Source organism: Salvia miltiorrhiza, unplaced genomic scaffold (genome assembly GCF_028751815.1).
Source record: "Salvia miltiorrhiza cultivar Shanhuang (shh) unplaced genomic scaffold, IMPLAD_Smil_shh original_scaffold_419_1, whole genome shotgun sequence".
NCBI lineage: Eukaryota > Viridiplantae > Streptophyta > Magnoliopsida > Lamiales > Lamiaceae > Salvia > Salvia miltiorrhiza.
This window is the reverse complement of record NW_026651545.1, coordinates 93,064-107,615: the sequence shown is the minus strand read 5'-3', so window position 1 is coordinate 107,615 and position 14,552 is coordinate 93,064. Positions and strand designations below refer to the sequence as shown.

Genomic DNA, 14,552 nt, shown 5'->3' with positions numbered 1-14,552 from the left:
TATGCTTAGGGTGTGATATTTACCATATCTTTAATTATCTAAACCTTTGAAGAGACATCAAATTTCTCCAATTTCACACTAAACGTCATCTTTTGTTTGGCGACGGTCAGGCAGCCGACGTGCCATCGTTGGTTGACGAGAGCGATTAATTGTGTGGAGACATCGAAAGCGACGAGGGAGAATCAATTGAGACTCATTTTATGACCGAATGTAATGCTTTGGTAACCATGGTTCTCGGTCTTATCAAACTTTGTCATCTATGAATCTTGACAGGAAACATGCATATAGTAAATTTAAGAAAATAAAAAATTAGATGTGCTCAAGCTAAGTTATTAAACGAGCTCTATCACTGGATTGCTCACTACTCCAGAGTCCTGGCAATCTATCTATCTTTATGCAGTGAGGAAAAGAAAAATAAAGAGAAACAGATAGGAAAACGGGGGCTATACCTTTTATATTTTATTTTTATTAGAATTTTAAAATGGAACTATAAGGGTGGGGTGAAATGGTAGTTTTATAAATAAAGGGCTATACTGAGTAATATAGGGGCTATGTATAAAATTACCCCTTTGTTTTAGTGACAATAGATCTCATTAGCCATTCTCAAATTATTTAGGACTTATATAGCCAACAATATAAAAGCATGACTTTGGGGTCAAAAGCCATTGAAAAGACAAAATAACCCTTACTAATTACTGAATAAAAATAAAAGAAAAAGAAATACATGCTTCTTTGACCCACCAACTACATGATCTCTTCTCTCTAGCCAAGCAGCAAGAAGAAGGCCAGTGAATAAATAAAGTACTCCAGGCTTGCTGCCTCGCCAAAAGAAGAATATCTCGGTTCGCTCCTTAGCGGGAGGATGTTTAGCTGCCATAACTTTCTATTACTTCCTCGACGGAAGCTGCCCGAACCTTTACTTGACTTTAGAAGGGATGTCAACTAGTGAAAAAGTCCCTGGATTGGTGACTAAACCCTGCCAACCCAGTCTTGCGGAAACCAGATCGAAGTGACATATATTATATTGAATCTTCCTACCGCCGATGGATTCACAACCCGTTTAGGCTCAACGATGCCGCCCGTTTTCATTTCGTGTTAACTCTCCACTTTTGGGAGAAATTATCTTCATTTATGAAATGAAGAACAAACGCACGCACGCCACACTCTTCTTAATCATATCTCATGCTTTGTAGGTTAAGATGGACCGTACAGCTTAATTAATGTGATAGTAAATGCTAATGTAAGGTAGGTTGGTGAAGAAATGCATGAAAAATGGTGTTCTTGTTTATCTTCTTCATTCTCTTTTTTTGTGAGTAAACCCACGAAAACTACCTAAAAAATTAGCGATTTTTTATATGAAAAAGTTTGGGTCAGACGAAATTCTTTGGGCATTCGGATTGTATTTAGGTATGTGTTGGGAACTTAGTGAAATATCATTGCCCTAGTTTTGATGATACCAAAATCGTTAAGGTTTCTTTGTAATAGACTAGAACTTTTCGAACTCGAGTGTTAGAGGTCTTTTTCTAGTTTAGCTAGTGTTCTGAAGACTGAAGACCGGAGGACTGAAGACTGGAGAACTCGACTGATGTTGCGAATAAAGGTAGAGACTGATCGCGTTTCTCAACTAAAGGATCAGTTACGACTGATTCATTAATGCAGGCCACGTGGATTCAACGGACTGATACTAAAGTCAAGTATCAGTTAACATTCTTCCTCGGACTGAACCTCCAAAGTTAAAAGGAAGCCACGCACTCCCAAAGTACAGCCGCATTAAATGCATAGATTTCAATGATCGTCCTTTCTCTGCAAAGCATTCTATTTTAGTGATTACCTTTTCAGAGATGTCCTATCTTCTGCTCCTTAGTAGCCGTTCTCACCAAACAAGGAACCTCGAAGATTGAAGCCTCAGCAAAGTTCGAAATTCTCTCCAACGGATGAATTCATGAAGACCCTCTCCACCAACGGATCTATTCAAGACCTCTCCTATAAATAGAGCTCGAGGATCACTTCAATCTTCACCGATTCAAATACATAAGCTGAAACAATGCCGAATTCGTTACTCAGCAAATCAAAGCCTTCCAAAGTTTGAATCGAAGAAGATAATCACAAAGTCAAAATCAGTCCACTACTGATTACACACATTCTCTTAGAACCTTAGGCAAATATTGTATATCAAAAGCCTAAGTAACTGGTTACAGAGAGCCTGTTCTTTATAATCTAGTTGGCAAGTTTTCGAACATCCTTTCAACTGATCGAAACGAATGTTTGAGCCGAGAGGAGTTCAGACCAGTGTTCTAACTCCGTGAGATCTTAACAGTCGCAGGGTAGACATAGGTTTTATCTCAGCGAAGCTAAGAGTGAGAAATCCAACCCAGTGTGTTGGTACTGAAGATTAGATCTTTGGTTGTTTCGGTTTGCTGTGCACCCGTAAGCACAAGCCCAGAGTGTTTGTCAGTGTGATCAACTGACCGTGGATGTAAGAATTGGATTCTGAACCACGTAAAAATTCCTTTGTCGTTTATCTCTTTCAGTTTTACTTTCTTATCTGTGCGCAAACTCTTTATCAACTGAAACTGATTAACTGCAAAGTGAAACTAAATCTTGACAACGTGTTTACTCACAAAGGCTATTTCTTAAGTAAAAAAATTTCGTTGCCAGTGTTATTAGTCTAACTGATAAATCTTCAGATACTCAGTAAGATTCATAACATTCCTCTGTTTTACAAACCTGACTGAAGCCTAACGCATATCAGTTAAAGTCTTGGACTTAACTGATAACTCTTTACTGAAGAAAGAATCAATATCAGTCACCAACCGAAGTTTTTCTGAACTATTTTACTGTCAAAGGTTGTGTTGGTTTGCTTTAAGTTTTAAAATAGCGTATAAGTGTATTCCCTCCCCCCCCTCATACACCTATTCGAGACCTTCCGGGACCTAACAGTATGTATGTTAAATTCATAGCAAATGTATCAATTGTATGTTTTATTTTCTGATTTTTGTGATAATATTACAATACACAGTAACCTCTGTGTAAATGACACAGTTAAGACTATATTGATATCAAAATCATGATTTGTGGTTTTGTAATGATAAAATTTAGTTTTTTCACGTCTAAGACCACATTGAGTATGAAAAATATAAAATAAATGCTTGATTGGGAGGACACAGTTGGGAGCTATAAATGTGTTCTTAGCTACACAGTTGTGTTCCACAATGACACAGTGAACATCAACAGCCATGCACAATTGAGCTCAAATGTGTACTTAAAAACACAGTTGTATCCACAACGACACAGTTGTAAAACATCAACCGTGTATAAAGTCAATCAACTGTGTACATATTGTGCACAGTTGACATATTATTTATGAATTAGCTTAATTATCATTTGTATAATAATTAAATTAATTAATTAATTATTATTAAATTTATTAATGTATTTATTAACTAATGATTTGGATTTCAAGCTCATAAAAATCTTAATTATTTATTATTGAAAATTAATAAATATTCAATTTTGTTAAATTAGCAAGTTAATTAAATTACTAATTAAGTATATTAGTAAATTTTTTATTAATTAAGTTACATATTTATTTATTATTTTTAAAATATTTATTTTGTACACAGTTGATTATATTTGTACACGTTTGAACAAAATCAACCGTATAAATGTTGTGCACAGTTGAACTATATACACAGTTGACATAGTAATTATGAATTAGCTTAATTATCGTTTATATACTAATTAAATTAAATTAATTAATTAATCAATCAATTACATAATTTATTAATGTATTTATTAACTAATGATTTGAATTTCAAGCGCATAAAATTTTTAATTATTACGTGATTATATGTACACAGTTGATTAATTTGTGCACAATTGAATTGTATGCACATTCCAGTTTTCTATACATAGTCAACTATCAACAATTGAACTCATTTACTAATTTATTACGTGATTCTTTTGCAGATATGTCGTCGCGACGTGTAGCAATTCGTCATAGTGGTCATTGTGAGAGATCTAATTACATAGGTGGGGACGAGGTTCTTTTATACATGCCTGTGAGTTTGTCATCTTATGATAACTTAGTACGAGAGATTAATGAGCAACTGGATTGTGATGAAAACGCCTCTGATTATTTATTTCACTATCTGACGAGCATGAGCGATGGTAGGAGAACAAAAGTTGTCTTGAAAAGTGATACAGATTTTTTTTCGATTGCTTTTGGAACAAAATGACTATCCAGTAGTATATGTGGTCAAGAAAGGCAAGCAGTCAGCTACATGTGTAGAAAATCGCACTGAATCAAGGCATTTTGGTAATGGCAAGCGTCGAACAGTCAACGCGCATGCTCAGATAGTGTCACCCGATGATGATGATGATGATGATGATATAGTGTTTTCAGATGATGAGGTCGTGAACATCTATTGTTGTCATGCATCCATGAATTTGGAAGTTGGATTCGCCAACCTGGTCACCTTGAGAAGATGATTGAGAATCGTAAGTTTTCTTCTGATGATCATGGTGACAAAGACGTGCATGCTAAAGATCATGTTTCTCTTTCGCATGATGAACTTCGCAATAGGTTGATTGTTATTCCAGATTTTGATAGCGTCTTACCATTATGTTGGGCTGAACCATCATTTCCAGATAAAGAACAACTTGCGGTGAATGCCACATTTCGGTCTAAGGATGAGTTGGCAATTGTTGTAGGGCTTTATCACATGGAAGAAAAAGTGGAGTATGCGGTGGATCGATCCACCAGCAAACGTTTGGATTATATTTGCAAACATGGCGGTGAATGCCCTTTCATGTTGCACGCAGTACAAGAAGCTGGAATTTGGAGAATCATTAAGTTCATTCCGGACCAACACTTGCCGTTCGAATTTGACTCGTACTGCTCCGAGAATGGTGCCGTCTAGAGTAGTTGCTGCATACTTTTTACGTAAATTATCGGTGGAGAGGATTATTATAAAACCGAAAGAGATGATGGATGAGATGCTTAGGCTATTTGGTATTGAGATGGACTATAAGTTTAATTTGCGGTTCAAGGATATTGCTATAGAGATGATGTATGGCGGGTTCGAGCAGTCTTATTAGAGGCTCCCGACTTATCTATATTTGTTGAGGGAGCGTAATCCTGGGACCATATATGATGTTCAGACTACTCAGACGGGTGAGTTCTGCTACATGTTTTGAAATGGGGAAGAAGAAAACTGAAATGGGGAAATTCATTCGTGGTTTTTTTTTTAATTGTTAAGTCAAACTTTGATTTTTTATTTTGTTTTATTACAATTTTTTTAAGTCAAATGCTATTTCAATTTTATTTTATTTTTATTGACTAATTAGTAAGGGTAGCTTTGTCTTTTAATAGCATTTTGTCCCCTAAAGTCGTAGTTTAAAAGTGGTGGCTATATAAATCTCAAACTATATGCTTTTGGTTAGTTGCGTCTTTCACCCTATGATTTTTTTGTAAATAAAAGATGTAACATCCCACTTATTTAGATTATTATAATAAATTTTTTTTATAAATACACATAAGTTGAAATCAAGTTTAATTTTTTTTTTTTTCAATGCGTAAGCTTATCTCAAATTAGACTTTATTAATTTGTTTAAATCGATTAAATAAAATTTCTATAAGAATAATTATGTTTGTTTGATTTTTTTTCCATTCTGTAAAATTTTCGTTCGTAGAGAAATTTTTTTTGGGAAGTCAATTAGAATTTGTATAACTTTTGATTTTTTTTAAAGAAGTTTATTACATTACCCAAATGATCTTATGTGAAGTTTACTTTTTTTTTCTTTTCTCGTTTGAATTCATAGGTAAGAGTAAAGTTATTGATTAAGATTTGATTTTAAATATATCTTTTAGTGGATTTGTTAGTTAGTGATTAAAATAGTGCAGCCACATTTATCCTTATTTTATCTAAGCATTTATTTTCCTTAAAACACAAGTTACGTATATATTTTAGAAATACAAAGTGGTTTACTCAAATAAATTCATGCATATCAGTAATTTTCCAAACAACCTATATATATAAGGGTCTTAGACGCATACTGGGGAGGAAGCACGAGATTTCAGTTTATTTTTTTCTTTATTTTCTTTTCCACATAAAAAATTTGTCGAGCTATTTCAAAGCAAGGTTAAGGTGAGGGATTATATGCTTGTTGTTATATTCATGTATGTTTAAATGTGCTTTTAGTTCATGTTTGATTATGCTTGCTCAGTTACATGTCTAGATACATGTTCAGAATATCATGTTCAAATACATGATCAGAAAATTTAGAATATCATGTTCAAGTACATGATCAGAAATTTAGAATATCATGTTCAAGTACATGATCAGAAACACAGAATATCATGTTCAAGTACATGATCAGAAACGCAGAATATCATGTTCAAATACATGATCGGAAATTCAGAAACACTCAGAATTCAGAATATGTGTATGACAATGTGTTTTATTAGTATGTTTAAGCGTATGTGAATATGTGCATGGTTCTTCACTGAGTATATTTTCAATATGTTCACCCTTTATCTTTTCAATTTTGCAGTTCCAGAGTCGAAGTGGCCATGGAAGTGGAGAATGACTAGGGATAAGGGATTTACATTGAGCAATATTTTAGTTGAATTTGTTAAGTTTTAGTTTATCGTTTTATTTTTATTTTTATTTTATGTTGCTACTTTAGTTTTGACGAGTTGATTTTGAATTATTTTAAAGTGTTAATATATAAGAGTACCCACTTTTATATAATAAAAATAAATTTTAGCCACTCAAATAAAAATATAAAAAAATACCCACTTTTTGTGTTAAATGACTAAATTGCCCTTCTATATAAATGGGCAAACCCTAGCTATCCTCTCATTCTCTCATTTTTTTTCTCTCCCTCTTCTCTCTCTGCACTGCACGCTCTCCTCTCTCTCTCTTTCTCCCGCACGCTCCCACGGCCACCGGCAGCGGCACATCCGCCATCAGATCTCAGCCAGCGCCGATTTCTCTCTCTCCTCTCTCTTTCTCTTATCTCTCACTCCTCTTTCGTACTAGGAAGCACCGCCACAGATCTGCGCTGGGCGGCGGATCTGAACTTCAAGGCGTCGAATTCATCGTCGTATTGGCAGGGGTATCTGTGCCCCGACGCCGGGCGGTATTTGACGGAGGCCACGACGGCGACGAGCGCGATGCAGAGGAAAAATTACATTCAATTGAATTCTGTGGTTTGATCTTCGAGGTCTGGACAGGGGCAGGCCGAATATGCAGGCGGCGGATCTCACGTCTTCGGCGATGGCGGCGGCGTAGTATTAGTTTGTTGTGAAGATAGAATGAGATGAGTTCTTCTTCCGTTGGGAAAAAATGAAATCCAGTAGTCATTTCTTCCATGTTTCTTTTTCCTTCTTTTTTTGGGTTTTGGATCGATTTAGTATATGGTTTTTGGAGGTTCTGCCCTGCCTCGCCCTCCTAGTTGTTGTCGAGGACTATAGCCGCTTTAGTCTTGAAGTGCCTCAGCCGAATCATCCGCCACACATTTGCTTTCATTGTAATGGAACGCTTCTTGGTCTCCACTATAAGAGTTTGTAGGTTCCATAGCTGGTAGGTTTGTTCCGGAAGAATTGTGAGGTTATCAATGGAGAGTGTGAGGTACCTCAGATGAATTAGTTTGGTAACCTTTGCAGGAAATTGGTGAAATTTGACGGACTTGGACTCCAGAATCCTGAATTCAATTTGATTTTAATAAAAAAAAAATTACAAATAATGAAGAAATTGATGAAAATCACCCAATTTTGTACAAATGTTCTTGAATTCACAACCAAATTTATGAATTCACAACTAAATTATTAGCATTGGTTGTGAATTCACAATTAGAAATAGTATTGGTTGTGAATGCACAACTTGAAATAGTGTTGATTGTGAATTCATGTTTTGTTAGTTGTGAATTCATAACTAGAAATAGTGTTGGTTGTGAATTTACGCGAATTCACAACTAACACTATTTATAGTTGTGAATTCAAACTTTAAAACTTGAATTCACAACCAATACTTGTTATTCAGTTGTGAATTCGAGTTTTAAAGCTTGAATTCACAACCAAATTAAATTTTGGTTGTGAATTGGTGGGTATTTGTTAAAATTTTATATGCAAGGGTAAAATGGTAAATGTGGGTATTTTTTAAAATTTTTATATTAGTGGGTAAAATTTATTTTTACTATATAAAAGTGGCTATTTTCAAAATCCACTCTATTTTAAACTTTGATAGTCAAGAAATTTTATTTTTATCTATTAGTTCTTCAAGATTTTAAATTGAAAAGTTTATCAAAATTGGCCGGTCACAAGTGGTATCAGAGCGGGTCTACGTTCCTGTAGACTCGTGTTTGTTTTTTTAAAAAAAAATTGGCTTTCAAAAGATTAAGTAAGCCTAATCATTCGAAACTCATGCGCTGCATCTACTCCAAGGTATGTGTTCTAATTGTTCAAGTACATTGTCGTTATGATGTTTTACATGATTTTTTTTTTATGATGCTTTTATATTATAATACTATTATGTTTAGCTCCATTAAAATAGTTGTAATTGTTTAGAAATTTCGAGGACTAAATTATTTTTAAGTGGGATAGGTTGTAACATCCCACTTATTTAGATTATTATAATGATTTTTTTTTATAAATACACATAAGTTGAAATCAAGTTTAATTTTTTTTAATTTATTTTTTTTCAATGCGTAAGCTTATCTCAAATTAGACTTTATTAATTTGTTTAAATCGATTAAATAAAATTTCTATAAGAATCATTATGTTTGTTTGATTTTTTTCCATTCTGTAAAATTTTCGTTCGTAGAGAATTTTTTTTGGGGAAGTCAATTAAAATTTGTATAACTTTCGATTTTTTTTGAAAGAAGTTTATTACATTACCCAAATGATCTTATGTGAAGTTTACTTTTTTTTTTCTTTTCTCGTTTGAATTCATAGGTAAGAGTAAAGTTATTGATTAAGATTTGATTTTAAATATATCTTTTAGTGGATTTGTTAGTTAGTGATTAAAATAGTGCAGCCACATTTATCCTTACTAGTATGACCATCCGTGCGATGCACGGCGAAATCAAAATTACATGATATTTTAAATAAAGAGGTGATCTTGGGTACACCCGGGTGTACCGTACAACCGGTTTATATCTTCACTAAAATTTTGACCCATATCCTGATTTGAATCCATATCCTGACCCAACCCATATAAATAATACTATTATGGATACGGGTCAACCCGGTTGTACGGTACACCCAGGTGTACCCAAGATTTTGTGTTAAATAAATAAATATAAACATTAAACAGAATCAAAATATAAATAAATACAAAATATGGTTTAAACATAAAATATTAATTACTCAATAGAATTTCGACTTTAAAAACATGTATAAAGTATAATGATAATTACAGTTATTAAATAATTTTATATTATTTGATAATGAAAATTAATATACATATTATTATTATAGATTATTACACATAATAATAAATAGATATTTTTATAAACAGGCATAAATAAAAAAAATTGTAAAATTTTAACAAAGGGAAAGAAAATAAAATATTTTAAATTTTTAATAGCATATTCGTCTTAAATTTATTTTGATGATTTTGATACTATATTAAAGATCTTGTTACGAACTTAAACTTAAGATGAATATTGAATATTTCTTCATAAATTAAATTTGACTATATTTAAAAAAGAATTAAAATTATATAAAAAATAACATAAAAATAGTGTAAAAAATGATAGGAGAAGAGAGAGAAAAAATGAAGAAAAGAAATAGAGGGTGAAAACTCCTCTTTTATATATTATATAGATTTTATCTAAGCATTTATTTTCCTTAAAACACAAGTTACGTATATATTTTAGAAATACAAAGTGGTTTACTCAAATAAATTCATGCATATCAGTAATTTTCCAAACAACCTATATATATAAGGGTCTTAGCCGCATACTGGGGAGGAAGCACGAGATTTCAGTTTATTTTTTTCTTTCTTTTCTTTTCCGCATAAAAAATTTGTCGAGCTAATTCAAAGCAAGGTTAAGGTGAGGGATTATATGCTTGTTGTTATATTCATGTATGTTTAAATGTGCTTTTAGTTCATGTTTGATTATGCTTGCTCAGTTATATGTCTAGATACATGTTCAGAATATCATGTTCAAGTACATGATCAGAAAATTTAGAATATCATGTTCAAGTACATGATCAGAAACGCAGAATATCATGTTCAAGTACATAATTGGAAATTCAGAAACACTCAGAATTCAGAATATGTGTATGACAATGTGTTTTATTAGTATGCTTAAGCGTATGTGAATATGTGCATGGTTCTTCACTGAGTATATTTTCAATATGCTTATAATGGGCAAATTTCGTACAGCCCATTTAAATAAATATTCACAGCCCAATCCAAAAATAGAATTAATTGAAATTAATTCAGCCCATACGCTAAGACGTTGAGGCCCAATCGCACCAAACCCTAGAAAGGGTTTGCGACTTGGAGGAGAATGCAGGTCAGGGAGACGATCCCGTAAATATCAGAACAACCAGGGTTTCACGGAGGTCCCAAAAAAACCCTAGCCGTCGAGATACCACAGTATATAAGAAAATTAACTAGGCCACTCGACCTATCCAATCATTCACGCTCTAGCACGATCTCTCCACTTTCTCTCATATCTCGCTCTAAATCCGCCTCCACGCCCTCAATCCAGGGAATCCCGGCAACAATGCCATCCATCTCAAATAGTATCACGTCTAACTCTACACTCAGTTACTTTCTTAGGTCTCACGAGACCCACTCGACATACTATACAATTACTGATGCAGGTCAGAACTACATTTGGGCTTGATCCCCTAACAGGGTATGTAGGCAGCTCTAAGGAGCGCAGCCCCCCTCCCCCTCCGACTCTTCCATCCCCGACATGTCTGCGAGTGATAGAAATTTACCCTAGTAACGAATAACTAAGTCCTTTATTCCTACTACCACTAGAAACTACGCCTCAAAGAAGTTATGAGTTAGTTTAAGTTTTAGCACTACGTGCCCTCCCTAAACTGGGGGACATATCTACCCGACCTTCAAAAAAAGTTCAGCAAAGGTGTCAACTCCATAAGTTTGTCTACACTTAGAATACACCAACGCAAATACCACAATCACAAACTACATAATACTTTAGGGCAACAACCCCCAACCGAGTCGGCAATGCCGAAAAACATCAAACAACAATACATAATGTTTTAGTTTGGTCTCCAAGGCGACCACAACTAAACTAGAAAACAATAAGAAAATACTAAGTCCATACAGAAAATATCCAAGGGCACAACACGCTCGTACACATCCGAACAACACAAAGAAATGCGATGCAATCACTCGCCACCAACACCATCGTCACCATCGAACGCAGCGCCATCACAGATAGCCAAGTACTGATGGTATTCATCCACCCACTCATCAATATTCCACTGGCTCGTCTCCCCGGCGCGGAACTGCTCGGCCATCTGTCCACGGGAGCAGACAAGAGTCCCGGCACAGGCATCCTACATTTCCTCCTTAAATAAGGCCTCCCTCGCAACCATAGCAGCCTTCACCTCCGCCACTGAGGCCCTCGCAGCTTCAAGCTCCTGTTCCTTGGCAGCTAGCTGGTCACGGAGAAAATGCTCCAAGAAGGACCACTCCTTCCGGGCCTTCTCTTTCTCCAAGGCAAAAGAGGACCTCTCCCTCTCCAGCTCGGCAACCCTCCTCTCGCCCTCCTCCAAGGCGTTCATCATGAACAGAGAGTGCTGATAGGCCTACACATGAGGAAATATAAGCAACTATAACAAGTAGAAATCAAGGAATAAATTAGTATTCTAAAAACTCAACATACCGCCATAGAGTGACCACAGGCCATGCGTGCCATCCTGGACGGCATAGAAAATTTGGCCAACCGAGCCTTATCTTCATCCAACAAGAGCTGCCCGAGCTGCCCAGACAAAGCGTCATACCCGGTGTGAACAGACGCATTGGCAGGAATACTAAAGTTGACGGATCCATCCGTCCAAGTGGGCTCGTTCGACTCAGCAGTCCGCTTCCCACGCCTCTGGACAACCTGATCAAGCGGCAGCACATCATCACTTACAGTCTCAACCTCGTGAGAACTGGAAGTCACAACCTGCTTCTTCTTCTTCTTCTGCTGCTTCTGCCTATCCAGAATGCCCCTGTACGATTTTTCATTAGTGCAATCAACTTGATATTTGAGATTCGACATCCAACGATCTGCATAAGCCCGCTCATCCGGTGTCAGTTGACCTTATATGGGATAATGGGGAATCCCCCCGTCATTTATGAGCTCTAAAGCCCTACGACACAGTACAATAGTAGAATCGATGCGAGTGGGGAGAATATATGTACCTTCTTCACACCTGACAAGATGACCCTAAACAGACGTCTTGATTAAGTTCTCGTCCCTTAAGATAAACCTCCACGCACGCTCAGCTCGAGGAAAACTAAGGAACCAGTCAGCCCGTTCAGCTAGGTGTAGTGTAACGGGAGGATCTTGACCAAACCAACCTGTAGAGAAGATAGGCGAAAGTGTCAGCATCATAAAGAGGACAAACATGACAATGCAAACAACTAGATCAACTAGAACAACTCACTTCCTTCCCTCCAAGCGCATGGAACACATAAGCCAGCAGGCACACCCAGACTATCATAACTTACAAAGATATATTTAGACGCCCAATGTTTCTCAGCATCGCTCAATGGTTCAAGGAGGGCATCCCGGTTGGGCCTCACCCTCATGCAGAACCTACCTGAACTAAGATTTTTCGAGAAAGAATACGTGTATAACACGTCATATACGTTGATGTCAAAACCGTGCAGCTCAGCAAATACTTGAAGGTTTAGCAGTAACCTCCATGCATTCGGCATAAGTTGACTCGGAGACAAGCAATGATAGTCACACAGTTCCAACACAAGCCGGGGTAGTGGAAGTCGACTCCCCTATGTGAAGATAAACTCATATAGACACACCATATTCTCCACATGATAGGAGGCAAGCAAAGTAGCATCCGGAGCATGCAGTGTTACCCAATCGGGTATTCTGTATTTTCGTCGAAGCCTTTCGCACCATGTCAACCTGATTTACGCGAGATACCGGATCCTTGTCGCTAAGAAATGAAGGCATAGGAATAGCATCCAATATAGGTCCTTCACTGTCGACCCCGAGACCCGAACGTCCGGACGTCCCCGGACAGACATAACTACCATCTCGTAGCTGATCATACGGGATACCTGAAGGAACCTCTACACCATCATAATCTTCATCATCTATTAAGTGTGACATCCCGGTAGTGGAACCTATCGACCATCCCCGATTCCGTGACATAGTAACTCGACCCTAAATTACGACAACGTCTGAGTTCGGTCAATCCAGACCATCCAGACCGAACCCAACGATACTAGCATGTCAAGTAATAAAGTTAATAAATTAACCCAGACCCAACTCGTCACATACTAAGTATACATCACTAGCGATATAATTATAATGGAACACATATGCTCACTAGAACAAGGAGGTCCACCAGTACCACCCAGACGACCCAGACCACCCAGTAAAGCAATTTCCAACAATTCATTTTCTAGCTAAGTATACCCAGACAAACACCATATATGCAAACAATAAAATACATATGGATCAAACTACTCCCTACAAAAACAATAAATCAAAGCTATTCTGAAGCAAAACATAGCATGCTTACATAAAATCATGTTTGAAGATATGCGAAGAACACTCGAAGAATAGTAGAGATAAAACCAACCTTCCCGAAGCCTTCAGAAATGCTCTCTCTACTCTTGATCCCTCCAAGATCTCCAATTGCTTTCAAAGTGTTTGTGAAAAAAGAAAGACAAGTTCCCCATTATATAGATAAACGGGGGCTCGGATTTGCGACACTTGTCAACCATCTAAACAACCCACAAGAATCGAGCTTTTCTAAAATACCGCAGACATGTCGAAACAACTCCGGCCGTCTAGAGCATCCCAAACATCCTAGCGTCCAGGATTTCAGTATGGCTCTAGCCATCCAGAGCGTCCAAGACATCTAGGATAGCTAAGATTCCAACATGACTCTAAACGCCTAGAGCATCCAAGACACCCCGGATGTCTAGGATTTCAATATATCACAATAGCTCTAGCCACTCAGAGCATCCAGGACTACCCGGATGACTAGGACATCCTGGACACACGCATAGTACAAAGGCACCCTGTCACCCCCGATATCCTAAATTACACACACGATTTTGATAACTGGACATCCAGGACTTTCATGTCATCCAGGACTACCCGGATGACTAGGCATCCAGGACTCCCCTGCCATCCCAGACGTCTCCAAATTTCACAAGCAACCTTGATGACTAGGCAACTCGGACAACCATGACAACCCGGACAACCATGATATATCCCACACTTCAATTATGCACATAAATGGATTCCTTCCATCCCTTCCATCCCAGACAACCATGCCAACACGTACATCCCGTAGACATCAACAAAACAGA

The 14,552-nt window shown here is 36.7% G+C and overlaps 1 protein-coding gene across 1 annotated transcript; it reads right to left on the bottom strand.

Moving 5' to 3' along the window:
- Positions 1-11,160: 11,160 nt before the first annotated feature.
- Positions 11,161-14,161, bottom strand: LOC131004521 (uncharacterized). The gene is made up of 4 exons (XM_057931225.1): positions 13,814-14,161; positions 12,405-12,563; positions 11,881-12,269; positions 11,161-11,803 (listed from the first exon to the last, which is right to left on the bottom strand). Exons 3-4 carry the CDS (start codon positions 12,259-12,261, stop codon positions 11,552-11,554), a joined length of 633 nt encoding a protein of 210 aa, XP_057787208.1. The 5' UTR covers positions 12,262-12,269; positions 12,405-12,563; positions 13,814-14,161; the 3' UTR covers positions 11,161-11,551.
- Positions 14,162-14,552: the final 391 nt, after the last annotated feature.